The sequence below is a fragment of the Sorghum bicolor genome, chromosome 10 (genome assembly GCF_000003195.3).
Source record: "Sorghum bicolor cultivar BTx623 chromosome 10, Sorghum_bicolor_NCBIv3, whole genome shotgun sequence".
Lineage (NCBI taxonomy): Eukaryota > Viridiplantae > Streptophyta > Magnoliopsida > Poales > Poaceae > Sorghum > Sorghum bicolor.
In genome coordinates, this window is record NC_012879.2 from 4,608,473 (window position 1) to 4,634,143 (window position 25,671).

The 25,671-nt window shown below is 44.1% G+C and overlaps 3 protein-coding genes and 1 pseudogene across 6 annotated transcripts; 2 read left to right on the forward strand and 2 right to left on the reverse strand.

Moving 5' to 3' along the window:
* LOC8064047 lies at positions 2,520-4,642 on the forward strand. The gene is made up of 3 exons (XM_002436536.2): positions 2,520-3,533; positions 3,619-3,989; positions 4,086-4,642. Exons 1-3 carry the CDS (start codon positions 2,660-2,662, stop codon positions 4,380-4,382), a joined length of 1,542 nt encoding a protein of 513 aa, XP_002436581.1. The 5' UTR covers positions 2,520-2,659; the 3' UTR covers positions 4,383-4,642.
* LOC110430687 lies at positions 11,450-13,471 on the forward strand (annotated as a pseudogene).
* Positions 13,924-18,929, reverse strand: LOC8076178. Its single transcript, XM_002437890.2, has 3 exons — positions 17,922-18,929; positions 16,742-16,911; positions 13,924-14,733 (listed from the first exon to the last, which is right to left on the reverse strand). Exons 1-3 carry the CDS (start codon positions 18,907-18,909, stop codon positions 14,215-14,217), a joined length of 1,677 nt encoding a protein of 558 aa, XP_002437935.2. The 5' UTR covers positions 18,910-18,929; the 3' UTR covers positions 13,924-14,214.
* On the reverse strand, positions 18,994-25,437 carry LOC110430686 (putative clathrin assembly protein At5g35200). Of its 4 annotated transcripts, none has more exons than XM_021448492.1 (17): positions 25,199-25,437; positions 23,826-23,936; positions 23,584-23,715; positions 23,409-23,478; positions 23,060-23,157; positions 22,762-22,903; positions 22,570-22,670; positions 22,114-22,197; positions 21,970-22,020; positions 21,780-21,845; positions 21,603-21,668; positions 21,005-21,085; positions 20,842-20,910; positions 20,218-20,370; positions 20,065-20,140; positions 19,861-19,973; positions 18,994-19,760 (listed from the first exon to the last, which is right to left on the reverse strand). In XM_021448492.1, exons 3-17 carry the CDS (start codon positions 23,680-23,682, stop codon positions 19,335-19,337), a joined length of 1,695 nt encoding a protein of 564 aa, XP_021304167.1. In that variant the 5' UTR covers positions 23,683-23,715; positions 23,826-23,936; positions 25,199-25,437; the 3' UTR covers positions 18,994-19,334. The 4 variants fall into 4 exon arrangements, with proteins under 4 accessions (XP_021304167.1, XP_021304166.1, XP_021304168.1 ...); XM_021448491.1 differs by having other exon boundaries at positions 23,826-23,941; XM_021448493.1 differs by having other exon boundaries at positions 23,826-23,977.

Genomic DNA, 25,671 nt, shown 5'->3' on the forward strand with positions numbered 1-25,671 from the left:
GAATTTTTTATACATGTATGGAGCATTAAATAAAGACAAAAATAAAAATTAATTGCAAAGTTTGTTTGTAATTTACAAAACAAATCTTTTGAGCCTAGTTACTTTGTAATTGAATAATATTTGTCACATACAAACGAAAGTGCTACAGTAGCAAAAACCAAAAATTTGGATCAAAGTTTTTGGATTTTGACGTCACTTAAGAGTAAGTATTATAGTGGGCTGTAAGTTGGTTAAATGCTGAGGTGAAGGAGAGAAGGGAGGAGAGAGAGGAGAAGTAGGTTGTAAGCTTATAACCAACTTAGGCATAGGAACGAAGAAACTTTGTGAGAAAGATAAGTGAGCCATGTATTAATGAATAGCTAACTATTGTATGGGTGGGCTACAAGAAGGCTGCAAGAAACCTTAAGTAGGATGTATTATTAAACTTGCTCAAATAGCAAATACAATAATGGGTTTATAGCCAAGCTAATGCTGATGTGGAGGAGAGAAGAGAGGAGAGAGATGATAGCTTGACTTTTAGGGCACTCCCAATGCTAGAAACTACATATAGTTTCTATATCATTAATTTTTATAGACACTATATATTGAAACTATGGTCACAATGGATAGTTTCTATAGAATATTTTTATATCCAATCACATTCATTCTCTCTCCATTCTTAGCCAATCATATCACTTCATGTCTTGGATTTTGTGTAGACATAGTTTCTAACTTAGACTCAGTTTCTATGATTTTTACTCTCTCTTCAATAACTATATTGCCACATCAGCAAAATACTTAGGTGGCACTGCAATTAATGTCTATAGAAACCACAATGATTTCTGCATTGGGAGTGCTCTTATGCAAGCACCAAGCACTAATCTAGTTTTTTGTGGAGCTGCTCCACGATGGAATTTGTGTAGCAGAGTTTATAGAGTAGTCCCAAACATCCCCATAGAATTTGTGTAGCAGAGTTTATAGAGCAGTCCTAAGGGCACTCGCAATGCAGGCTCTATCATAGAGTCTAAAGTTATTTATTACCTCGAACAATGTGGATTTAGAGTCTAAATAATTTTTTCTACCTCTTTTTTCAATAAATATGCTGCCACATCAGCAAAATACCATAAATATTATGTAATTAATTGTCTTGGACTCTGTGATAGAGTCTTCTATTGTGAGTGCCCTAAACATCCTCTAAATAAGGCTTTGCCTCTATTATTGACCCGCTCTAGGCCTTGTTTAATTCACCCTGAAAACCAAAAAGTTTTCAAGATTCTCCGTCACATCGAATTTTGTGGCATATGCATGAAACATCAAATATAGACGAAAACAAAAACTAATTGCACAGTTTAGCTGTAAATCACGAGATGAATCTTTTGATCCTAGTTAGTCTATAATTGAGTAATATTTGTCACAAACAAACGAAAGTGCTACAGTACCGAAAAATTTTCACTTTTCGGAACTAAACAAGGGCCTTGTTTAGTTCCGAAAAAAATTCAGATTTCGCTACTGTAGCCCTTTCGTTTTTATTTGACAAATATTGTCCAATCATGAACTAACTAGGATCAAAAGATTCGTCTCGCGATTTACAGACAAACTGTGTAATTAGTTTTTGTTTTCGTCTATATTTAATGGTTCATGGATGTGCCGCAAGATTCGATGTGACAGGGAATCTTGAAAACTTTTTGGATTTTGAGGTGAACTAAGACTATGGCCTTGTTTAGTTCCCAAAAATTTTGGGAAATGGACACTGTAGCATTTTCGTTTGTATTTGATAAATATTGTCCAATCATAGACTAACTAGGCTCAAAAGATTCGTCTCGTCAATTTCGACCAAACTGTGCAATTAGTTTTTATTTTCGTCTATATTTAATACTCCATGCATGCGTTTAAAGATTCGATGTGACGGGGAATGTGAAAAATTTTGCAAAATTTTCTGGGAAGTAAACAAGGCCTATCTCCAACAATCGTCACCCAAAATACAAGACCTATTTATCCTTTGGGTAGCGCTACAGGTAAAAGGTTCCATACCTATTTTTAGTCTTCTCCAACAACAAGACTTAAAAGACAACACTCTCTGCGGATGGGTCTCGAGGAGAGAGAATACCCAAATTTAGGTTATGCCTCTCTTGATACCCAAAATGGGTCTTCTGTATGGGTACTCTGTTGGAGGCTATAGGTATTGTGTTGGAAACCTATTTTGGGTTCCTAAATAGGTCTCCTATTGGAGACAGCCTAAGGCCTTGTTCAGTTTGTAAAAAATTTTGGCTTGGGGTACTGTAGCACTTTCGTTTGTTTGTGGCAAATATTGTCCAATCATAGACTAACTAGGGTCAAAAGATTTTTCTCGCGATTTACAGATAAACTATGTAATTAGTTTTTATTTTTATCCATATTTAATGCTTTATGCATATGTTGTAAGATTTGATGTGACAGGAAATTTTGAAAATTTAACGGTGCCCTCCGCACCTTGCGTTGGGACCCGACACGGCTCGAGCAGTCACGTCGGTCTAGACTCTAGAGAACCTCGCCACCTCTGTCCCTCTTGGTTTGGTTCCTGCACTTTGGTCGCCATTCCGTTACACCTCCTTGCGACAACGCGAAGCGCCTCGCCGACCGGCGACCGCCGCTCCCCACCAAACGGTCGAACAACAACCCTCGCCACCCTTGCAACTGCGCCATGCCTTCCTCTTCCTTCTCCACCTCCCACTCCTCGTCCTCCGTCCAAATCGTTGATCCCAACCCCGCGAGCGCGAGCGCCCCGGACACCACCGCCGACTCCAGCGACCGCGACGATGACGGCGGCGGTGGTGAAAACGGGCGCTCGTGGCCCGCGACGGAGCGCGTCCCCTCGTACCTATGGAACCAGAACTCGGTCCACGTCCTCTGCAAGAAGTTCGGCGTCAACACCAAGGCGTTCACCCCGATCCTCGCCGGCGACCGACGCGCGTGCTCGCCTCCACCCGCGGGCTCCGTCTGCGTGTACGCGGACGCGCTGGAGGCCGGGATGCGTGTCCCGCTCGACCCCTTCTTCTGCGAGGTGCTCTCGCACTTCGGCGTCGCCCCGAGCCAGCTCGCGCCCAACTGCTGGCGCATCTTGGCGGCCTTCCTCGCGCTCTCCCGCGCCGCCGGCGTGCAGCCGCCGTCGGTGCCCGTGTTCCTGCACTTCTTCTCGCTGCGCACGCTGAAGGTCAAGGGCCTCTACTGCTTCGCGCCGAAGGACACCGCCGGCGTGCTCTTCACGGGGCTGCCGGATAAAATCAAGGGATGGAAGGGGGGCTTTTTCTTCCTCAAGTCGTCGGCGCCGTGGCCGTGCCCCGTCCTCTGGGGCGAGCCGGCCAAGAAATCCACTACTGATCCGGTGCTCACCGGAGAGGAGAAGAGCGCGGCGGCGAAGCTGCTGCGTGCACGCGGCGCGGCGCCGGTTGATGTCCATCTCCTGGCTTACCTCAGCGAGGGCGATTTGGCCGCGGCAACTATGGCCGCTCGTGCGCCAAAACCACCTGCGCCATCGCCTTCGCCTTCCCATCGCACTACCACTGCCGGTGCCGAAGGTAAAATGTCGAACACCATCACCATCTTTGAGCTTGACTTCCGCTGGAGCAAATGACTCACTGCTGCTGTGCCACTGTGAGCTAGGGATGGATCCATCAACGTATGCCATGCTGCAGAACATGCGGGCAGAGAAGGCGGCCGCGGAGGCGGCGGCAGCGGCAGCGGCAGCGGCGAAGGTCGCCGTGCAGAGTGCGCCGTTGTCCGGGAAGAAGAGGCCGGCGGAGGACAACACGAAGGAGGCCACTGGTCACGGGCCGGCGTCTGTCGCGCCCGGCTTCTCCACGCGCCAGAAACGGAAGCTGCAGCACGCACCGGACAGACATGACGGCGACACGGTGGAGTGGGAGGCGGCGCGGCAGCTTCTGCAGGGCGTCATCACGCCGGCGCGGGAGCGCGCGTTCTTGGTGGCCGACCCCTTCGCCGTCATCGCGACGAGCTACGTCGCGACGCTCCAGGTTCGATCCTGATCCTTGGCGGCGCATCGCGGCGTGCGTGCACGTACGTAGTAATGTCACTCGTGGCGTCGTCGTCGGCGGCGGCGCGCAATGCAGGCGGCGAACTACGCGACGTTCTCGTTGGGGCACGCGCTGAAGCTCCAGGATGAGCTGGAGAAGGCCAAGGCCGAGCTCGCCGAGGCGAAGAAGGCGACGGAGGCCGAGGTGAAGAGCGCCAAGGCGGCGGCGGTGCAGGAGTTCCTGGGCTCCGAGGAGCACGAGCGCCGGCTGGTGGAGGAGGCGCTCAAGGGGTACGAGCGGGGCATGGCGGACATGAAGCGCGTCGCGCTGCGGCTCCTCCGCCCTGACGTCGACGCGGCCCAGCTGTTCGTGCCTCCCGGCGGGTTTCAGTAGATGAGCCGTTTGGACGAACTATTTTGCAGTGTGAAACTTCTGTAAATTTCTGCAGTAGCTAGCATGCTCCCTGCCAGGATTAGCTCGATCGTCTTTTGGATCCACCTTGACACGGTGATGATCTGTTTTGGACCAAATGCCCGTTCAGTCGGTTGAATCCCAAACGGTGTGGCTCTGTAGCTAGCTGCTCTTGAAGTCTTGATGAATCCTTTTGATGTTGAAATTGTGCTGTACGACTGTACGAGTACGATGAGCACCAACTGCTGCTTCCTTAAAATACCCCGTCTATGGCCTTGTTTAGTTCCAAAATATTTTACAAAATTGACATTGTAGCTTTTTCGTCTGTATTTGATAAATATTGTCCAATCATGGACTAACTAGGCTCAAAAGATTCGTCTCGTCAATTTCGATCAAACTATATAATTAGTTTTTATTTTTGTCTATATTTAATACTTTATGCATGTGTCTAAAGATTCGATGTGACGGGGAATCTGAAAAATTTTGCAAATTTTTTTGGAACTAAACAAGGCCTTAGTTCCGAAAACTGAAAGTTTTCAGAACTGTAGCACTTTCGTTTGTTTGTGGTAAATATTGTCCAATTATAGACTAACTATGGTCAAAAGATTCATCTCGTGATTTACAGTCAAACTGTGTGATTAGTTTTTATTTTCGTCTATATTTAATGCTTTATGCATGTGCCGCAAGATTTGATGTGACAGGGAATCTTGAAATTTTTTTGGATTTCGAGGTGAACTAAACAAGGCCTATGTTTAGGACCCTAAACAATTTTAATTTTAAAAAAAGTTAGCTACAAAGTTGTAGATGGCTGTTTAGTTTATCTCAAAAACCCAAAACATTTTAAAATTTCCCATCACATTGAATTTTACAGCATATGCATAGAGCATTAAATATAGATAAAAACAAAAATTAATTGCACAGTTACCTGTAAATCGCGAGATGAATCTTTTAAGTCTAGTTATTTCATGATTGGATAATGTTTGTCAATAAAAACGAAAATAGTATAGTGTAAAAATTCAAAAAAAAATTTGGATCTAAACAAGACCTAAACAAGTTTGATGACCTATACGAGAGATCTTCAAGTTTATAGACCAAGAGAACATAAGCCAATAAGTTTAAGGACCTAAAAAGACGTTTTGTGAGTTTACAGACCCGAATAACATGACCGAATAAGTTTAGAAAGACGTTTTGTGAGTTTACATAACCGAATAACATGACCGAATAAATTTAGAAACTAATGATGGACTTTACTCCTGATCCTGACAGTAGCTCTAGCTCCAATATAGTCCCACGCTCTTGAAGCCTCCTTGCATTGTGGGGATGTAATGTAATAACAGGGTTGCACAAAAATAGGTAGTCGCGTCGCGTCGTTGTAGAGAACCTTGGCATGTCATGCCTCCTTCCTCCACCTCTCACTGTACAAAGCATTGATCCCTGTAAGGAAAAAGGACCCTAAATTATTTGCTAGCACATTCGAGGAGGCCTTGTTTAGTTCCGAAAATTTTTTGGTTTTCGATACTGTAGCAGTTTCGTTGTTATTTGGTAATTATTGTCCAATAATGAACTAACTAGACTCAAAAAATTCATCTCGCGATTTACAGATAAACTGTGCAATTAGTTTTTATTTTTGTTTATATTTAATGCTTCATGCATGTGCCATAAGATTCGATGTGACGGAGAATCTTAAAAAGTTCTTGATTTTTTAGGTGAACTAAACAAGGCCTCAGGACGCGATGCAAATACGAACAGGACCCCAAGTAGAGCAATAAAACGGATGATCATCACCTCAAAAAAGACCTTAGGAGCTTTCCTAAAGACCTACATATGAAAATTTAAGTCCAAGACACACATAAAATTGAAGCCAAGACAAAGAGATCAATGAATTGGTTGTACCATATGACATCGGATTTGCTCAAATTAATATGATACCAGTTAAGTTAAGAGATAAATAGGTATTAATTAATTTTCTAAAAAGTCCAAGATCATCACAATTAGAGTTTGGAGCTAAAAGTAATGCCTAAAATACGAAAGTGTGTGGGCTGCAAACAGGACGCCAGAATTTTCGAAGAGGTGCTCCGAATTTCCGATCCCCAACAGTTAGCTAATCAACGGTGAAATTTAAAATGGCTAGTTCGCTGGAAGTCCTCAGAATTTCTTAGAAGGGCTTAAAATTTCTGAACTTGTGCAGAATGAGTTGCACATTGCCCAAATGTTTAGTTTTGGGGTGGGGTGGATATATAAACTTCCTCAACGGTCGTGGAGAGTGTAGAGTTGGTAAACTATACCAATGTGTTGCTACACCATTCTAGAGCTCTCCACTTGCATAGTGTTTAATGATACACATAGTGATTAGTGTAGGTGTCTTGGGAAGTGCTTGGGCTAGATAGACCACCGGTAAATATGCTTGTTGTAGGTTTAGTCCTAGTGTTACTGAGGTTTGTATACCTCTTGCTATTAGGTGCTTGTGTGCACCATGTTAATTTGTATATCGGTGGGGCTTGTAGTCTTGGCCTCTTAGGAGATCATACCAACCACGTTTGTGGTGTGGCCATCACTATTTACCGAAGAGAACGTTGCAATTTGGCTGGAAGCTTGATCATGAAGACGAGGAGAGCTGTTCGGGAGAGGTCATCTCGAAGACCCCACTTGCACGTGGAAAAGGCCTAGGGGATATCCACGGAGTTACTCGACTGGGAGTTTGGCCCTTGTGAGATCATCCTTACGACAGGCTCCAACGAAAATTAGGGGCCATGAGCTTCTCGATACCTCGATAAAAATACTAGCATCGTCGAATGGGAGTGTGTGTCCCTATATCACCCTTTACCTTTTATATTTATATTTATATTATATACCTCAGTTGTTTGCTTTGTATTTCTAGCTTAGTTTGATAGGCTGGTGATAGGATTGAAATTTAGGCTGTATATGCGGTAGAGATAGCAACACGCCTAGTAAAATCTTAGTTGCACATCTAGATAGATTTATTTATGCAAAGCTTTTAACTAGTTAAAATTAGAAGCCATAGTTTTAGAATTAGATTTTAAATTGCCTAATTCACCCCGCTTAGGTGTCACGGTCAATTGAATCCAACCCTCTGCAAACTCCCCAGACATTACCGTCGACTCCAGCGACTGCGATGATGAAGGCGACGATGGAAACACTTGCTCATGGCTCATGGGTCGTGATGGAGCACGTCGTGGTCCATGTTCTGCGAGAAGCTGGGTGTCAATACAAAGGCTGCACCTAGTTGGGTTTGGATTGTATCTAGTCACCACTTGACCTACGTGGACTCGATTTGGACAATTCGGGGTTTTGAGCACTTTGGGGGTTTGCTTGAGACATATAGTCCAGTTTTTCTCCCAAGAAATTAGAATTGGCTCCCATTCAACCGCCTCTTGCTGCCTAGGTATGAATGATGTTTAATAAACATCACTATATTAACCGTACAATGCATCTTTATAAAAAAAAAACTTAATTAAAAATCTTAATGTATATATTATCTTCTATAAAACTAGTTAAACTTTATTCTTTTTAGACGAAATATAGAGCATAGAGAATGTCCCTTTCTGGCAGGGCTTAAGCTTCTCCAAAACGAAAAGGCTAGAAAAGTGACGTTTTGATGGCTTCGACTTTGGCCTTAAAATTGCTTCGACTTTATTCTTCGGTTACTTTTAGCTTCGTCGCTCTCATGTGTTTGTTTGATACAGTTCTAAATTAAATCGGTAAAAAAAATCTTAACAAAAAGTACTACAATGACACTCCTTCGTATCTTAGCTCTCGACATAGTTTTAAACTTAGGTCTTGTTTAGTTCCCATAAATTTTTAAGTTTCTTCATCACATCAAATCTTTGGACGCATACATGTAGCATTAAATATAGATAAAAAATAATAACTAATTACACAGTTTTGATTTACGAGACAAACCTTTTAAGGCCTTATTTAGTTCCGAAAAGTGAAAAGTTTTCGGTACTGTAGCACTTTCGTTTGTTTGTGACAAATATTATCCAATCATGAACTAACTAAGATCAAAAGATTCGTCTCGTGATTTACAGCTAAACTGTGTAATTAGTTTTTATTTTCGTATATATTTAATGTTTCATGCATGTGCCACAAGATTCGATGTGACGGAGAATCTTGAAAACTTTTTGGTTTTCAGGGTGAACTAAACATGGCCTAAGCCTAATTAGAGCATCACTCACACTTTGCCATCTGACTTTCCCATCCTTTTTTTTGGTAAAATAAGAAGAAAAAAAACCTCTCCAATAATTCGGTATCTTTCCTCCCCATCTTTCCCAACCTCGCAAATATTTATCTTGAGCATGCATATATGCGCGCGGTCTAGGAGTGTGTATCTAGAGTTTCCCGGCCTGTCTAGTAAGTAGGAAGAAAGACAGAATTCTAGGTGAGAAAAATACAAGAGAGAAATATCTGATGGACGGGCTTAAACACCTATAGAAACAAATTAAGGGTTTTTGATATAAAACATAAGATTGGGTCCTAGAAAAAAAGTGCCGAGGAAAAAAATTAGGATAGATGACTTTTTTTCCTCCTCATACTAATTTAGAAGTTGTCAAACATCATATTTTGGAGAACAAAATATAAGGATCTTTTAAAGATGCTCTTAGTCTAGGGTTGGACAATAATTACAAATTCAAACGAAAGTACTACAACAGTCAAACTCAAAAAATTTTGCAAACTAAATAAGGTCTTAGGCTAGTCTCAATGTATGTTTCATGAGAGTGTCATGCATATTAAATAAGGTGCCACATAATTAAAATTGCTAACTTGGCAGACTCATTAAATAAAGGAGTTTCATCAGATGAGAGAGGAGTTTCATCCTCATGAAACTCATCTGGCTCGGTTACCTAGTTTATAATCTTGATAATTGTATCATAATATGCATTGAGACTAACTTTCGATCTAGTTTCTATGATATTTGCTCTCTTTTCAATAACTATCTTGCAATATTAGTAAAACACTTAGGTGGTAGTACATTTAATATTTATAAAAACTATGATAATTTCCACACCGAGAATGCCCTCATAAGAATTTTGCCAATCCAGACCAATTTACTCACCTTGACCAGAAAATGATAGCACACAAATCTAGGTATCGTTGATAGCCGGCCAAACAAACTATGTGCTCCAACTTCTTACTTGGCGAGACAACACAGGAGCTAGCAGAGCTACCAAGCAGCACCGAAACAGGCAGAATTTTGCAAATAATAATAATAATAATAATTAAACAAGGCCTCACTTCTTCCCAGAATAAATACCATGGGAGCCAACAGTGCTCCCAAAATAAATGTTATGTCACTAGGAGTAAATATTAAAGTTTATATACAAAAGTATGAATATTTATAATGTGTAATAAATATAATTATATTTAAAATATATAATTTCATAATTATTTGAATATATAATTATTGGTATTTTTATATATCTTACCAAATTTGAAAGAGTTTGAATTTTAAAAAAATATAATGTATATTTATTTGCGAATGGAGCAAGTACTCCGTCAGTCAAAAAATAGTTGAGCTATAAAATTCAAATTTTGTCTCAAGATAGTTATCATTCTTACTTTTCAGTATATGTTTCACTTCTTTTATTATATCTTTTTTTCTCTCCAATACACCTGTATCTTTACTTTTTGAAAGGTATTTTAGAGCCTGATTGGTTAGCGTTGTTAAACTTTGACTCCCATAACATCAAATGTTAAAACACATGCATGAAGTACTAAATATAGACTTTTTATAAAACTAAAAACACAGCTATAGAATAATTTGTGAGACGAATCTTTTAAACTTAATTAATTCATGATTGGACACTAATTGCCAAATAAAATAAAAATATTATACTACCTATTAAATTTTAACTCCTCCAACCAAATAAGCTTTCTACATTAAAACACGGCTTGGCAATCACGTCGGTCTAGATAGACTCAACACGGCTTGGCAATCACGTCGGTCTAGAGAATCTCATCATGTGTGCTGTTACTCTTAGGCCTTGTTTATTCCACCTAAAAACTAAAAAAATTTCGAGATTTCTCATCATTTATTAAATCTTGCGGCATATGCATAAAAATACTAAATATAGACGAAAACAAAAACTAATTACACAATTTGGCTCTAATTTGTGAGACGAAACTTGTGAGCCTAGTTAGTCTATGATTAGATAATATTTATCAAATACAAACGAAAGTGCTACACTAACCAAAACCTAATTTTGTTCATGAGCTAAACAAGGCCTTAGTTCTGGTAGTTTGGTCGCCATTCTTCGTCTTACCAAAGTTAGAGCATTTCTAGCAACTCCTCTATCCCCAATCCAACCACTATACTGAGGGAATTGGCTTATAAATCTTGCTCCAGGCCTTCAACAGCTCTCTCATCCTATCCCAATTATTTGGTGATCACCAAAAATCACCCCAGCCCCTCCAATCATATGAGCTATTAAAACGCTTCCCCCCCTAAAGCAAGTTCCCAGCCAAATGTAATTGTCCCCTCTGCTAAAATCCCCCCTCCCCAAAAGCTCTCCCACATCTCAACTATCAGATTTTCTTTCCCGCGCACATGCGGACATGGTCATTTTGGCGAGTGGATGGGTACCACAGGAGATAGGAACAAGGGCCAGGGAGAAGAAGGATGGCCGACGATGGACGGGGATGCATTCGACGAGGAGGCCCGCTTTGGAGAGGTGTCTAGGGCGCGAGACACGACAGTGGAGGCACTCGAGCTCGCACCGCTGGTTGCCTCTCCTCCATCCCGCCGCCACTAGGAGAAGTGATGGAGGAGTCGGAAGCGACCACCATGGAGGCCGAGGAGCAGTGTTTAACACGAGAGACGACCACCATAGGCAAGTGGGGCCCATCTTTACGAACCTGTTTGGCAGGGTTCTTCATAAAAGGCTCATCTGCTCTTTACTTAAAAAACGGCTTTTCTAAAAAAAAAGTTTGGCAAGACGTCAAAGGCAGAGCCGAAAAAGAGCACTGCTAAACAGGCCCTTATTTGTTGATTTGCTTAAGCATCTTTCTCAATAGTCAGTGGTAAAAAAAAAGCAGTATAGATGACCACCAATATTATTTTATTGGGGATGAATTATCGGTGAGGTGCTGCGGCTGCGCCTAGCAGAAGTGCCTCGCCGACCGCCGCTTCCCTCCCCCACCAACAGTTCAACACCAAGCCCGGCCACCCTTGCAACTGCGGCATGCCTTCCTCCTCCGCCTCCCAATCCTTGTCCTCCGTCCAAACCGTTGATCCCAAACCCGCTAGCACCCAGGACACCACCGCCGACTCCAGCGACCGCGACGATGACGGCGGCGGCGGCGGCGGTGGAAACGCGCGTTCATGGCCCGCGACGGAGCGCGTCTCCTCGTACCTATGGAGCCAGAACTCGGTCCACGCCCTCTGCGAGAAGTTCGGCGTCAACACGAAGGCGTTCACCCCGATCCCCGCCGGCGACCGACGCGCGTGCTCGCCTCCACCCGGTGGCTCCATCTGCTTGTACGCGGACGCGCTGGAGGCCGGGATGCGCGTCCCGTTCGACCCCTTCTTCTGCGAGGTGCTCTCGCACTTCGGCGTCGCCCCGAGCCAGCTGTCGCCCAACTGCTGGCGCATCTTGGCGGCCTTCCTGGCGCTCTCCCGCGCCGCCGGCGTGCAGCCGCCGTCGGTGCCCGTGTTCCTGCACTTCTTCGCGCTGCGCGTGCTGAAGGATAAGGGCCTGTACTGCTTCTCGCGGAAGGACGCCGCCGGCGTGCTCTTCACGGGGCTCCCGGATAAAATCAAGAGATGGAAGGAGGGGTTTTTCTTCCTCAAGTCGTCGGCGCCGTGGCCGTGCCCCGTGCTCTGGGGCGAGCCGACCAAGGAATCCACTGCTGATCCGGTGCTCACCAATGAGGAGAAGAGCGCGGTGGAGAAGCTGCTGAGTGTGCGTGGCGCTGCGCCAATTGATGTCCTGATTTACCTCAGCGAGGGCGATTTGGCCGCGGCAAGGAAGACCCCTCGTGCGCCAAAACCACCGACACCATCGCCTTCCTATCGTGCTACTGGCGCCAAAGGTAAAAATTTCGTACACCATCCTCGAGCTTTGAGCTTGACTCCCGGTGGAGCAAATGATTCACTGATGTGTCAATGTGAGCTAGGGATGGATCCATCAACCTATGCCATGATACAGAACATGCGGGCAGAGAAGGCGACCGCCGAGGCGGCAGCAGCGGCGAAGGTCGCCGTGAAGAGTGAGCCCGGCCGCAGCGCGCCGGCGGCGGCGGAGAACAACACAAAGGAGGAGGAGGCCACTGGTCACGGGTGGGCGTCTGTCCCGCCCGGCTTCTCCACGGGGCAAAAATGAAAGCTGCAGCACGCCCCGGACAGACATGACGGCGACACGGTCGGGTGGGAGGCGGCGCGGCAGCTTCTGCAGGGCGTCATCACGCCGGCGAGGGAGCGCGCGTTCTTGGTGGCGGATCCCTTCACCGTCATCGCGACGAGCTACGTCGCGACGCTCCAGGTTCGATCCTGATCCTTGGCGGCGCATCGCGGCGTGCGTGCACGTAGTAATGTCACTCGCGGCGTGGTCGGCGCGCAATGCAGGCGGCGAACTACGCGACGTGCTCGCTGGGGCACGCGCTGAAGCTCCAGGAGGAGCTGGAGAAAGCCAAGGCGGCGGCGGTGGAGGAGGCACTCAAGGGGTATGAGCGGGGCATGGAGGACATGAAGCGCGTCGCGCTGCGGCTCCGCCCTGACATCGACGCGGCTCAGCTGTTCGTGCCTCCTGGAGGGTTTCAGTAGTGCCGTTTGGACCAACTGCAGTGAAACTTCTGTAAATTTCTACAGTAGCTTGCAGGCTCCCTGCCAGGATTAGCTCGTCTTTTTGGATCCACCTTGACATGGCGATGATCTGTCATGGTGATGATTTGGTTTGAACCAAATGCCCGTTCAGTAGGTTCAATTGGAATCATTCTGTGGATTCAGCTTTCGCTGTCGAAATTGTGCTGTATGATGAGCACCGGCTGCTACTGTTGCTTCGTTAACATACTCGGTCTATATTTGTGCTATGTTAAACTTCTCAAACTTCTCGAAATTGTGTATATTCTATGCTGAATTTAGTGCAACTAAGTTGATGCTGCACAAAGTTACATAAATGTGAACAAAAACGGCCTGCACTTCAGAACAAATGAACTAGATCGTTGTCTTCTCTTTTATTTATAGGGGATTCCTTCAATTTGTGGCTATCTGAACTCCAAGAGGAATCAGGTCGTTTTCTTCTCTTATATTTCTTGCCCTTCGGTGAATTGAGGTTAATAATACAGGGTGTAAATAATGTCTTTTCAGTCTCTTATAAGTTGATTACAGTCGACGGTTGGATATAGGGGTAGAAATTTGGGCCCCCAAAAATGCTAGGGTATTCGATTTTGTGATGGCGAATCAGAGATATGAAGTTTTTTGCAATGACATGAGGACAATTTCCTGTTCTGCAATGAAGAAATATCAGAAACAAACAACGATGCCAACACATGAATACTGTGTGCAACATTTCTTTTGAACTGGGAACTGGGAGGCGAAAATACCATCCCCATTTGATAACTAGGTGATGCCAGACAGATTCATCACAATTTTCTCAGGTTACAGGCTTACAGCTTGCGAGCTGAGAAGATTTATATGCACACACTGACTGTTGTAATATATTGGTAAAAAGATCATTAATCCTTTCCCACTATCACTGACGCCACCTGCACGTCCACATTTACAAACCAGGTGAAGTGTGGGGAAACATGGAAGAAAATAGAAGGATAAACAGACCTGAGATCACAAAGATCTCAACTACTAACTGTCAAGTATATCAAACTCCGAGTCTTCAATGACATCCCATGATTCCTTCTTTGACAGTGATGCAGGTGGAGTTGGCTGTGGAGGCCGATGGCTGTAATCAGTGGATGAAGCAGGTTTTCGTCTGACTGAATCCTGGCGCACTGAGGAGCTAGCATAGGGGAGGTGCCTCCGGTCCGAGAGAAGCGAATCCATGTATTTGTCCATGACAACGACGTTGGCACTATCAACGTCGCTCAGCTCCTCGCTACTGAGGTATCTTTTACCTTCTCTGAAGGATTCCACATCTGAAGGTATTTCAGACCACTGATCCATGCTTTCCTCAGATTTCGACTTTGCAAATACCCATTGGTCAATGCTTCGCTCGGATCTTGTCTTGGGCAAAGCACGACCATCCGAAGATTGATACCCTTCTTGGTTGCTTTTCACACTTTCTATCTCACAGACGTGAGGTGGAGAATCTGACTCTATCTCATTGTTGTGATGTACAGAATTTGGCACACTCTGGGTATCTTCCTGCACAAAGATTTAATAATTACTAATTAGTAAAAAGATTGATAAGGATACAGTATCGTATCATATAACACAACTCGATTTATTAGTTCATTTTTTGAGAGATGCTGCGTTTTGGAGAAGTTTAAAGATGATCTTATTAAGCCCAAAGATCATCGACAACATATTCAACACTCCAGTGTCCAGTCGGGCAAAATGGGGAAACTGCCTCCAGAGGATAGTCAAAACAGCAGCTAATAACAGTAAAAAATGGAACTCTAGACACTATTGGCAATGTGCATGGTGCTTGGTTGCTTCCCTGGCCTGGGGGCTGCTGGCCAGGCAGCTTTATCAACCCCATGCGTTGGAAATTCAACACCTGAGAATGCTGCGACGGCCAAGCATGTTTCCCAGGTCAGCAAGCAAACAATCACGTACCAACATAGTGAATCCATAGGATGTAAGTTAGCAACCGATTTTGTAATCTACAAAAATGCAAGATTCAATACTGATCTTGCATACAGGCACTGATCAGAGGTAACTATCATACACAAATACTTTCTCCAGTCATAAAAACATGTTTGGGACAATATTTAGTCAAACCTTTAAAACTACAAACATCAATAAATTTTAGATTCTTTTGTTTCAAATCATGCAAGTTTATGGTGTAGAATTTTTTTTTTTTGACAAGATATGGTGTAGAATTGTATTGAAAATACTTGTTAATTAAATCCCATAAAGTTGAACGGTTTTGAGAATATTTTCTAGAAAAAATTCAGTGGTCGAAGATATTGTACATCAAAGACCGAGCAAAATCAAATTTGGCAAGTATTTTTTTGACCAGAGGGAGCATATCTCAAATGCATAAAAAGTTCTGGTACAAATTCACATTGCATGACATATCAGTTCCTATAAAGGAAAATTCTATACATTTAATTTCATTTCTGTTGCGTTCCTACTTCATAGTGCATACAAGATTAAGATTTTCAGCTGTGAACTCAGTGGTGCAATCCGTGTTTTATAAGGCAACAATACATTATGTATGTAATAAATATAATGGAGAACAAAAAATATTAGAGTGCTACAATGGGATTCATGTTTCCAATCGGTTCAGCAACATTATTTCAGTGCACACAATCTATTCTTCTAGCTCTGCTATAGCAAAAACATTTATATGTTATCAATATCTGCTGACCTATTTTGTACCCTTAATCCTAGTATTTGCTTGCTGCAATAAGATGACATTTGATTGATGACACAAACTGTTACTTAGGCACTGATATTGTTTGTGTTAGTTCTGCAATGCATAATAAAATCCATTTAGAAATGATTACACCAATGTATGATCAAATCTTTGCAGCCAAACTAGAAGCTGAAGTGCTGAACGATATAGATATCCAACACGCTCACAAGATATGCAAACTGTTTGGGCAGCCCAACCTAGCTTGAATCCAGAATTCATAGTGACCTGCTACATATAATGACTTGTGATGCCATAAATGTGATATTTAAGTCAACAGAATCGGCAGAAAATAAGAGTTTTTCTAGTAATTTATGCTTCTCTAGAAGTTGGGATTTTCTGTAATAATAATAATATCAATTATTCCCTTCATTCCAAATTCGTGACGTTTTGGCTTTTCTAGATACATACATAGCTTTTGCTATGCAGTTAGATATACACTATGTCTAGATACATAGTAAAAGAAATGTATCTAGAAAAGCTAAAACATCTTATAATCTGGAATGGAGGGAGTAGTAATTTAGAACATGCATAGTATTTTGAAGTTTGAACCCCATTTGATGTAGAGGTTTCCCATATTGGCTTAATAAATACATGAAATGTATAAGGAAAAGATAATAACTAGTATAAATATGCTTCGTGCTCACTTTGCTAACAGGCTATGCTATGATGACATCTCATTTTGAAAACCACAGAAGTTTCGTTCAAACTAAAACTAGTATATAAAATGTGGTCTACCATGAGAACTCAAATGTATGCTACAAGAGAGTAATGCACCAAAAATGAACATACCTCAGAACTATGCTCAATTATGTTTGACTCAAGCAACCTAAAGTAAATCTTCCAGAATATGTCTTCATCCATGTAAGAAGGACAGAGCCTACCCCGTAGAGATGCTAAATCTGGAACAAGTTTTTCAATGGATTCCATATGATCTCTTTGGATATCAGAGATTACAGAATCTGCAAAAAGAAGAAAACAACATCATGGTATGGCTAAAATAGTCACACACAAAAATACATTAATGGAAGTAAAGACAAAAATGCATAGCACAGAAGAATAAAAGCCACAAATAATATTTCTAAACAGGAGCTAAGTAAAACAACTCACAGTACTAAGCCTGTATTTTCAAGATTTCAAAGTGATGATCATGCCAAACATAACTGATCCAAGAAGTAGGGAAGAAAAACTTGACCAAGTATTGCACAGAAAAAACAACGCATCTTGTCATCTATTTTCAAACATCAAGTGATTTACTAAATATAGTTGCTTATGTAAAAAGTACCTCTTATACAGCTGTAGAACAGTACACCATTTTTCGAAATCCATAAATGCATCTCATTTATACTAACTCTTGTGTGTATTTAATATAATTTAATATAATAGGAAGTCAAATCTATAATAATGAATACCACATGGAAGAAGGAACAAAAGTACAAAACAAAATCATGACTTCACGAGACCTGTACTCAGCCGCAATACAACATACAGGACAAACTCCCAACATCCAAGCATAGTAGGTACATAATAAGAGTCTCTCCACTTTGTTTCAGCCTACTCCAGGCAACTTCATAGTCAATCAAAAGAGCTAAAAAACCAAATAACACACTCAGCAGCTGTAAAACCCCGAAATTTAAAGCTGGAAGCATTGGATTTTTTTTTCTTTCTATTCGTCCTCTGATCATCCCATCCATCAATGCTCTCAAAAGTAATAACTTGTTACACGTGCACTCGCATGCCATTATCCTATGAGGAGCACTGATCTTAAACATCCCGGGTACTATCTGAATGCCTAATTAAGTTCCCTCTGCTCTCAATTCCACTAAAATCTACTGTGTGGAGTAACAACTAACAACTCCCATACCAGCAACCACGACAGGCGCAATCTGCGTAGCGCGTAGGCAGATGCCAATTATTTGCAAAAGTAGCAACAATCGTGTTGGTGTGAGAATCGAGAAGAGATCATAATTACCCTCATCTAGGGCGAGCACGGGGAAGTCGATCCACGCCTCGGGGCGCGCGGCGAGGGCACGCGCTGCTCCCACGACATCAACTGCGATCTGGTCGGCAGCAGCCGCAGGCGAAGGCGGGGACGCGGCGGCCTGCTGCGACTCGACCGCAGCGGGCGGCGGCGGCGAGGACGGGGCGGCGGCGGCTGCGCCAGAGAAGCCGCCGCGGAAGGAGCCGCCGATCTCGGCGAGGTCGGAGAGGATGCCCGCGAGGAGCGACGGGGACGACGGCGGGTGCGGGGACGGTGAGCGGCGCGCGCGGCGGTGGCGCGGGCCCGGGCCCGTCGGGGTTGGCGGCGGCGAGTCGGTGTGCGCCGGGTTGAGGAGCGGGTGCAGGAAGCAGGCGATGTCCAGCAGGTGCCGCCCCAGCTCGGAGAGGTCGTCGCGGACGCCGCGCAGCCCGCGCGCCATCCGCCGCCCGCTTCGCTTTCGCCGATTGCTTTGCGGCCTCGCGGGGTTGCTTCCTCCTCCCCTTTGCTTTCGCTGTGGGGACCTTTGGGTGAGGTGAGGTGAGGTGGGCTCGTGGGGTGCGGTGGGGGAAGGCAATGATTGGGACTTGCGGCAGTAGGAGGAGGAGGTGGCGAACTCGGGAAGGCGAGAGGCTTCCGGTTCCGCACGGCGGCACGGGTTGGAGTCGGAGCCGGCCGCGCCCGCCCGCTTGGGGCGGGACGTTGGTTGGGTGATGGACCGGTGATCGCGCGCGTGTGCCGCTGGGTGCGCGCGCACGGACGTATACGTATCCCGGCTCCGGCGGCGGGGGTGCGGCGTGCCACTGAGCTCCAGATGCTGCTGCCGGTGGTTGCGCGATGAGAGGAATAAGACAGATCGGCGACCGCTTCCACCGGTGGTTGCGTCAAGGCTCCGTGAAACGCCGGCAGACAGGCGCACGCCAAGGGGAAAGACAGGGCCACACACTACTAGCAAAAGCATGGAGCAACTTTCCGGCTTCATAATAATGAGATGTGTGTCGATCGTCCTGTTTTCATTCGATCGCACAAAGTCAGCTGCGGAAAAAAAAAAGAAAGAATGCCTGCATTATTCAACCGTATCACCAAGAATAATCCAATCAATCTCTCCACCATGAAACAGGTGACCAAACTCTATGTGTACAATATACATACAAATCACCGCCTAGTACGGGACACCACTGACTGACTGACCCCCTGCTTGCTATACACCTCAACCGACGCTATATATATAGAACCAATAGCCAACTCCAACAGTGACCGCCTCTACCTGTGTCTGTGTCTGTGCTACAAATTTCCTTCTCACAATGGCAACAAGAAAACTTGGACAAAAAGAATGAATTGGTGTGGTAACAGTAGCGCTCCGCTAAGCAACCAAGAAATTTGATTCGATGACCGCTGGACGTGGCACTAGATCAGCCCCGTGTAGACGTTGCCGGGGCCAGCGTGGAGCGGCATGCCGGCGGCGGCGGCGCCGTAAGGGTGCGCGCCGGCGGCCGCGAAGGGGTTGCCGAACGGGTTCGCGGGGTTCTGCTGCATCTGCATCGGGTGGTGGACCACCGGTGCCGGCGCCGGGGCCATTGTCATCATCTGCTGCTGCAACATGAAGGCCTGCTGCTGCTGCGCCATCGCCGCCATCTGCACGCCGTGAGGCGCCGCGTACCCGTTCGAGGCGTAGAACGGGTCGTGCATGGCCGGCGCCATGGTCAGCATCGGGACAGGCGCGGCGGTGGCCGGGGTCGCATCCCAGGGGTTGTAGCTTGCCGCCGGCTGGCTCGCTCTCCGGTTCGCCTCGTCGTAGAGGCTGTCCAGGGTCAGCAAGTCCAGACCACCGGCCTGCACACATTTCAAAACAAAAAAAAAAGGCGAGAAATTTGAGCAAACAACTACTATCAAATTCCTGTCTGGAAAATGTTGAATTGGTTCAGCAACCTACCAGTTTCTTGCTTGGGGCAACGGCGGTCTCATTTGAACTTGGTGCAGTCACAAGGGCTAGTTCCCAGCCTGTGACTCCATTTTCAAAGGTAGGAGCAGCTTTCGGAACATCATCTGCCACAGTTAAGCCAGTGTGAGCAGCATGCCTCACAGTTTACCAACCTCAAGGCGTCAGAGTAACCAATTTCATTCATGAGAAATTTACCTATCGGAACAATTGCTAGTGCCAAAGCATTCTGCTCTTCTATCGCAGTCGCAGCAGGGTTTGGTTCATTTAGACCCTAAAGAGACAAACGAGTGTTAGCAGAAAAATGTATGCTGAATGACTCTGCTTCATAATAGTAGCAAATAATGTTACCAGCAAATCTGGTTCAGCTTCAGGTGCTTCCTCTTTCACTGGTTCGGGTTCTGGCTCAGGTTCTTGTTCCGGTTCTGGCTCCGGAGCCGGAGGAGGTGAAGCCGGTTTTTCTTCCTCCTCTGGCTCTTTTTTATATTCTATCGCTAGTACAGCCTGAAACAAATGAAATACACTTAGAGACAAGAAGGCTGAGTAAGAGCTGTATAACAAAATGAAAAAAGATGATTCAAGGGCCTCCTGAAAACTTCAAGCTGAATAGGTGATAGCAACTTAATATAAATGATGTGTGTGAAGATCCCGATGCGATAGTTCAACAGTGTGTGTGAGGATCATTTATTCAGATGAAAATGATACTCAGGCTTACAACTTTATTCTGTAGTACTATGCATTTATTTGGAAATCCCAATATATATATATTGACATCTTTTTTCACATACAAGGTTATTAAAAAAGGCATATTTCGCAGAGAATTATGCAAAACATCACATAGCTAGTTAGCTTTAATTGTTTCTGAAGTGGATTCATCGTCACCACTTTGTGGGCATACTGATATGCACATGAAGATAGCTTATTGATGTTCAACATCCTATTACTAAGTGAGTTTACTTCTTGTAGTTTCCATACCTTTTCTTTTTGACCTGTCGGAGCATCTCTTACATACTCCTCCATAGTCTGCAAGAATGACGCTGGAGGCTGCAGGAAAGTCATTAATAAATTTCATCAGTAAATTGCTAACTTAGGAGACAAAAACCAAAGACTTACAGGATCCAAGGAACATTTATTGAACCTGCTCAATCTTCTGGAATTTCTCACCACGCCCAATGTGTATAGTTTTACACACTTCATAAAATTCTGAAAGTCGTTCAGCCTATGTGACAAAAAAAATGAAAAGAAATGTAGAAAACCCATCAATATTCAGTAACAGTCAGCCTACACATTTTCATTTCAACAGTCTCAAGTATTGAATGAATGGCTTATGGCTCAGAATTTAGTTCAGAACATGGATCAGTGCCAGCAGAGCTAATGATGCTGAAGTGTGAACTGAACATTTTTTTCGTAGTGTTCATATGCTAATAATCCTCATTCCACAACACAAAGAGAGACTCAAATCAAATAAAAAGAACTGCCTGACTCATTATATTTCCCGCTGTATTCATAGGAAAAGATAAACTAAACAGGGATGAGACCACTAAACACTTAAATAAGAGTAGTCCCTCCCAGAAAATTGACTGTTTATTCATTTCAAGTCTCCTGGTACATAGCTACACTATATCCACATTGTGCTCTGGCAAGAATTTTGGAATCATGTGCTGGTAAAACTGGATGAAAATAGCCCCCAAAACTAATTTGATGAATCTGCAAGAGAAAAAGGAGTAACAATATACCTGGTTAGTTGCTCTTTTGTATACATCAAGTGCCCTAACAGCATCATTTCTTTGCATCTCAAAGAACTGCAATAAGGAATCACATTTAAGTTTGATGAGAAAAATCAATCAAATAATATAACAATTATAGGCAGATTTGATAAACTTATCAAAGGTTGTAAGCTTAAGAAAGTTCACCTTGTCAACCAGATTGATTGTTCCATCACTAATCGCAGTGTAGATCTTAACACTCTCTAAAGCAACCTACCAGTAATGCACCCAAAAAAGTCAATAAACACCAGGGACCAAAGCCCAGTTGTGCACTGCTTAAAAACAAGCACTAAAATTTAAGAAAGATAGAAACAAAGAACTAGACATTCATACTAACCATCGAGAGTGCATGCTGGATTATAACATTGTAAGACGATGCTCCTTGTGGCTGTAATTTTTCAGGAATTAGCCGATATAATTGAAAACATAAATGGCAACACAGGAAGACGAGCTGGTACAGTATTTGCAAAAGAGTCATTACCTGGCAAGCAAGAAGCCGAAAAAGGAGTTGCTGCAATGGTGGCAGATGATCAAGCAAAGCAACAGTATCAAGATCCTTAGTCCTCTGCAGATACCAGAATTATCCATGTACTTAGAAATACAATTGCTGGCATTTAATGTCTCTTGATACAAAAAAAAAATCCAATCCATTCAAGAGGGGGAAACTACTAATCAGCTGTATATATGACAAGCTACTGGAACTCTGACGACATTATAAAATCATGAGTTTACCAAGGAAAACATGAAGTACAGCAGTAGATCACATAATTTCCTTGGTCAAAAGAACATGGGTTGCACAGCAGTATCTTATGCAGTGACATTAACATGTAGTTACATGGACTTTTTTTTGCGAACAAATGTAAAGATGCAAATGAGATTTCAACACGTTTCGAAAATGCAGGAGATAAAAGAAGTAAGCCTGCATTAGATTACGTACCGGAGGATCAGTTTCTACATCATATTTCAACACTCGGAAACATTCGAGCCTCTCCTCTAAATATAAAGCATAAATGCGCACCCATGCAGAATAATCCCAAGCTGAATGAAAAATTTGAAATAAAAGAATAAGTTTTAAATAAAAAAAATATAATGCAACAGACAGTACCAGGATAGCACTAGCAACTAGTACCTTCTGCACTAGAGTCATCTTTAAAGTAGGCCATGTTCAACATATGGGACCTAGATCTGCCATAATTGATAAGCTCTTCACGAAAAGTGGGATCAACTTCCCGAAGGGCACGATGAATGACAATCAATGTCTTTAGCGCAACCTGGTGGATAAATAATCAATGCAAAATGTTCATGAGTACTTTGTAACTTCATTTGTTACATAATATCACCCATGATAAGCATTTAAATAAGTAGAAGGAAATCATTCATGACATTAGTAGTTCAGTAAATAGTATGACAATGTATAGGATCCATACCGCCCAATTGCGTGTCTTTGAAAGACGTCTAGCAAGGGCATGAATGCAATAAGCTACATCTGCTCGTGGCCTAGCAGCAGAAATGGAATGAAAAATTTCTGCAAATAAATAAAGATGTTAGTTGTGGCAGCAACAAAAGAGGTTGGACAATTATTGAAGATCTGAAATAAATCACTGCATAATCAAATGCAGTTACATGTTTCTAGCAATGAAATACCTACGATGAGTGAACACATTTCTATATAGCAGCTGAGTTTTCATTAACAATGAAAATTTGGAAATTGGGTCATAGGATGCAGTTGAGAGTTTGAACTAGGACTTCAGCTTAAAAGACAGGATATGGCACTACCTCTTATGTACTTCTCCTTTGATGGACGCTCAACATGGTTTGTGGCCTTGACAATTGCAATGTCCAATTCCTGTTATAGGGAAGAATGATAAGTGCACACTGCGTGCAGTGAGAGCCTGAGCATGGAGACTTACAAACACAGTATTATTCAAAGGGAACATGAAAATGCCATCACCTTATAATCACTGTTCACTTTTGCCAAGCTCACAGTCGTTGTGTCCTTGAGGGCACCTAGGTACTTCCTGAGGACCGGTTGAGTTCCACCAACAGCCATTCTCCTCAACTCCTAGCAGGTATCCTAGTGGGCCTGAATAGGCAAAGAACCAAGCGTTGGACAAATGAGACGTCTGCTTGTCTTCTTTAGACCGAAATGTGTCTGTCACAGAGTCAGTGAGAGAAATGGGAAAAACACATTGCCTGAATCTTATCGCGTCCAATTACATCAACAGTCGAAACCTACTGTAGAAGAAATAACTGCTGCACGGCAGCTGTTGGGTGATAAATGTATGGAGCCCAAAAATGTTTCAGCTGTCCTAGGAAAATAGATAGATGGGACGATGAAAACAAGCCTTGCACATCACACAAATAAACACAGCATACAAAAGATTAATGACCGAACATCAAAGGAGGTCAAACTGACAGAGATCGAAGCAACAGCTGTATTTTCCTAGAGCAAAAATTCACAAATATCACTGGATCAAAATGGATTTAATCTAAAACAAATGGATCCAAATGAGATAAAAACAGGAGGGCACGCAATAGACGAACAGCAACACCGGGAATCTCTGGGTTTGACGAAACAAACAAGACCAACACCTCTGGACGCACCCAACGGACACAGGACAGCAAATTTGGCATAGCGAGTTTCCGGAATATGCCGAGCGTTTGAACAGATCAAACTGAGCAAAATTGGCAAACATGTGGTGAGTGAAGGCAGATCAAACTCAGCAAAATTGGCAAACATGTGGTGAGTGAAGGCACGCCAAAAACTCAAAAACAGACAACTCACAAGCAGAGGAAAATCTCAGAAGCGTCGGCAGAACCTCGAAGAGTAGCTGCGATTGCAATTTGCAAGAAGCTGACTGAAGTCAAGGACGCTCTTTAGCCTCCAGACAGAAGCAACTTCTAATCTGGTGGAAACATCCAGCCACAGCAGAGGGAAGAATTGGGATGAGGAAAAGCAAACAAGAGATTGCACAAATGGAGCAGCGCAAGGTAAGAATCACGCCCGGATTCTCCGGGCAAGCCACCGAAATCTCAGAATTTCCCGGAAAGGCCAAAACAGAATTTCAAATTTGGCATCCCGGCAATGGATCACGCAACGAGCTTACTATCGCATCACCAAGCATCCCACTCTCGCACACGCACCAAATCCACGAGAGGCCTCGTCGCCGGATCCAATCCCAATCACGCGGCCACGAATCAAGAAACGACGAGCGAGGCCAGCGGCCAGCCGCCAGCGCAGTGGAATTCAATCCTACGAAGCCAAGTCCACCAAGTACGGGTTTTCAAATTGAGCTCGGGCCTCGGGGGACAGACAATAGAGAAGAGTTTCACCTTCACCAGCCCCCAGAAAAAAGAAAGCTTTTTTTTTCACCGCCGCCAGAATCGGCAAAAGCAACGCGACATGCCCAGAATGAAAATTTACTCCATCTAGAACCGTAGACCCGCGCTTGCCCCTATGCGAAACGGGGCTCGAGCAAACGCAACGAGCACGCTCAGGACGGAGGGAAGTAAAACGAAGAAAGAGAGAGAAAGAGCGAGCAAGCTGAGGCCGGCGCAGCACTCACCTCGGCAGCAGACAGCAGAGTGGACGGATGGGATAATCGTCGGGAGAAGCAGGAGCAGGAATCTCCCTCCTGGGAGGAGAGAGGGGCAGAGGGAGGGGGAGGGAGGCGATAGGAGGAGGAGGAGGAGGAGGAATGGACTGGGTTGCGTTCGTTCTTGGCGAGGAGGAGACGAGAGAAAGGGAGGAGGAGGAGCGGTCGCTTTCCCGGCTTGGCCAACCCGGAGGCGAACCACCACCCGGTGGCCGGACAGGGACACGGCACCCAATTAAACAATGCTGCACTGCTCTGCACGAACAGCTTAGCATGCACATCAAGCTTGCTTTAGCTAGTTACTAGGAGTAATAGACTAGTAGATTAGTACTAGTTGTAGCATAATAGTAGTAGATTAGTAGTACTAGTAGTAGTAGTAATCACTAATCAGTGGCGTTCAGACAGCAGGTTAATAAATCATTGGCGGTGTTTTAAGCGATTTG

Coding starts and splice junctions, on each gene's coding strand:
- LOC110430686 (XM_021448490.1), bottom strand. CDS start 23,682: ATGGCTGTTGGTGGAACTCAACCGGTCCTCAGGAAGTACCTAGGTGCC. Junction 22,671..22,761: donor AGATGACTCTAGTGCAGAAG/GTACTAGTTGCT, acceptor TTTTTCATTCAG/CTTGGGATTATTCTGCATGG. Junction 20,371..20,841: donor CGACAGGTCAAAAAGAAAAG/GTATGGAAACTA, acceptor CATTTGTTTCAG/GCTGTACTAGCGATAGAATA.
- LOC8064047 (XM_002436536.2), top strand. CDS start 2,660: ATGCCTTCCTCTTCCTTCTCCACCTCCCACTCCTCGTCCTCCGTCCAA. Junction 3,534..3,618: donor TACCACTGCCGGTGCCGAAG/GTAAAATGTCGA, acceptor ACTGTGAGCTAG/GGATGGATCCATCAACGTAT. Junction 3,990..4,085: donor GCTACGTCGCGACGCTCCAG/GTTCGATCCTGA, acceptor CGCGCAATGCAG/GCGGCGAACTACGCGACGTT.
- LOC8076178 (XM_002437890.2), bottom strand. CDS start 18,909: ATGAAGCCGGAAAGTTGCTCCATGCTTTTGCTAGTAGTGTGTGGCCCT. Junction 16,912..17,921: donor CGTGCTCGCCCTAGATGAGG/GTAATTATGATC, acceptor TTCTTTTTGCAG/ATTCTGTAATCTCTGATATC. Junction 14,734..16,741: donor TAATTGAGCATAGTTCTGAG/GTATGTTCATTT, acceptor ATCTTTGTGCAG/GAAGATACCCAGAGTGTGCC.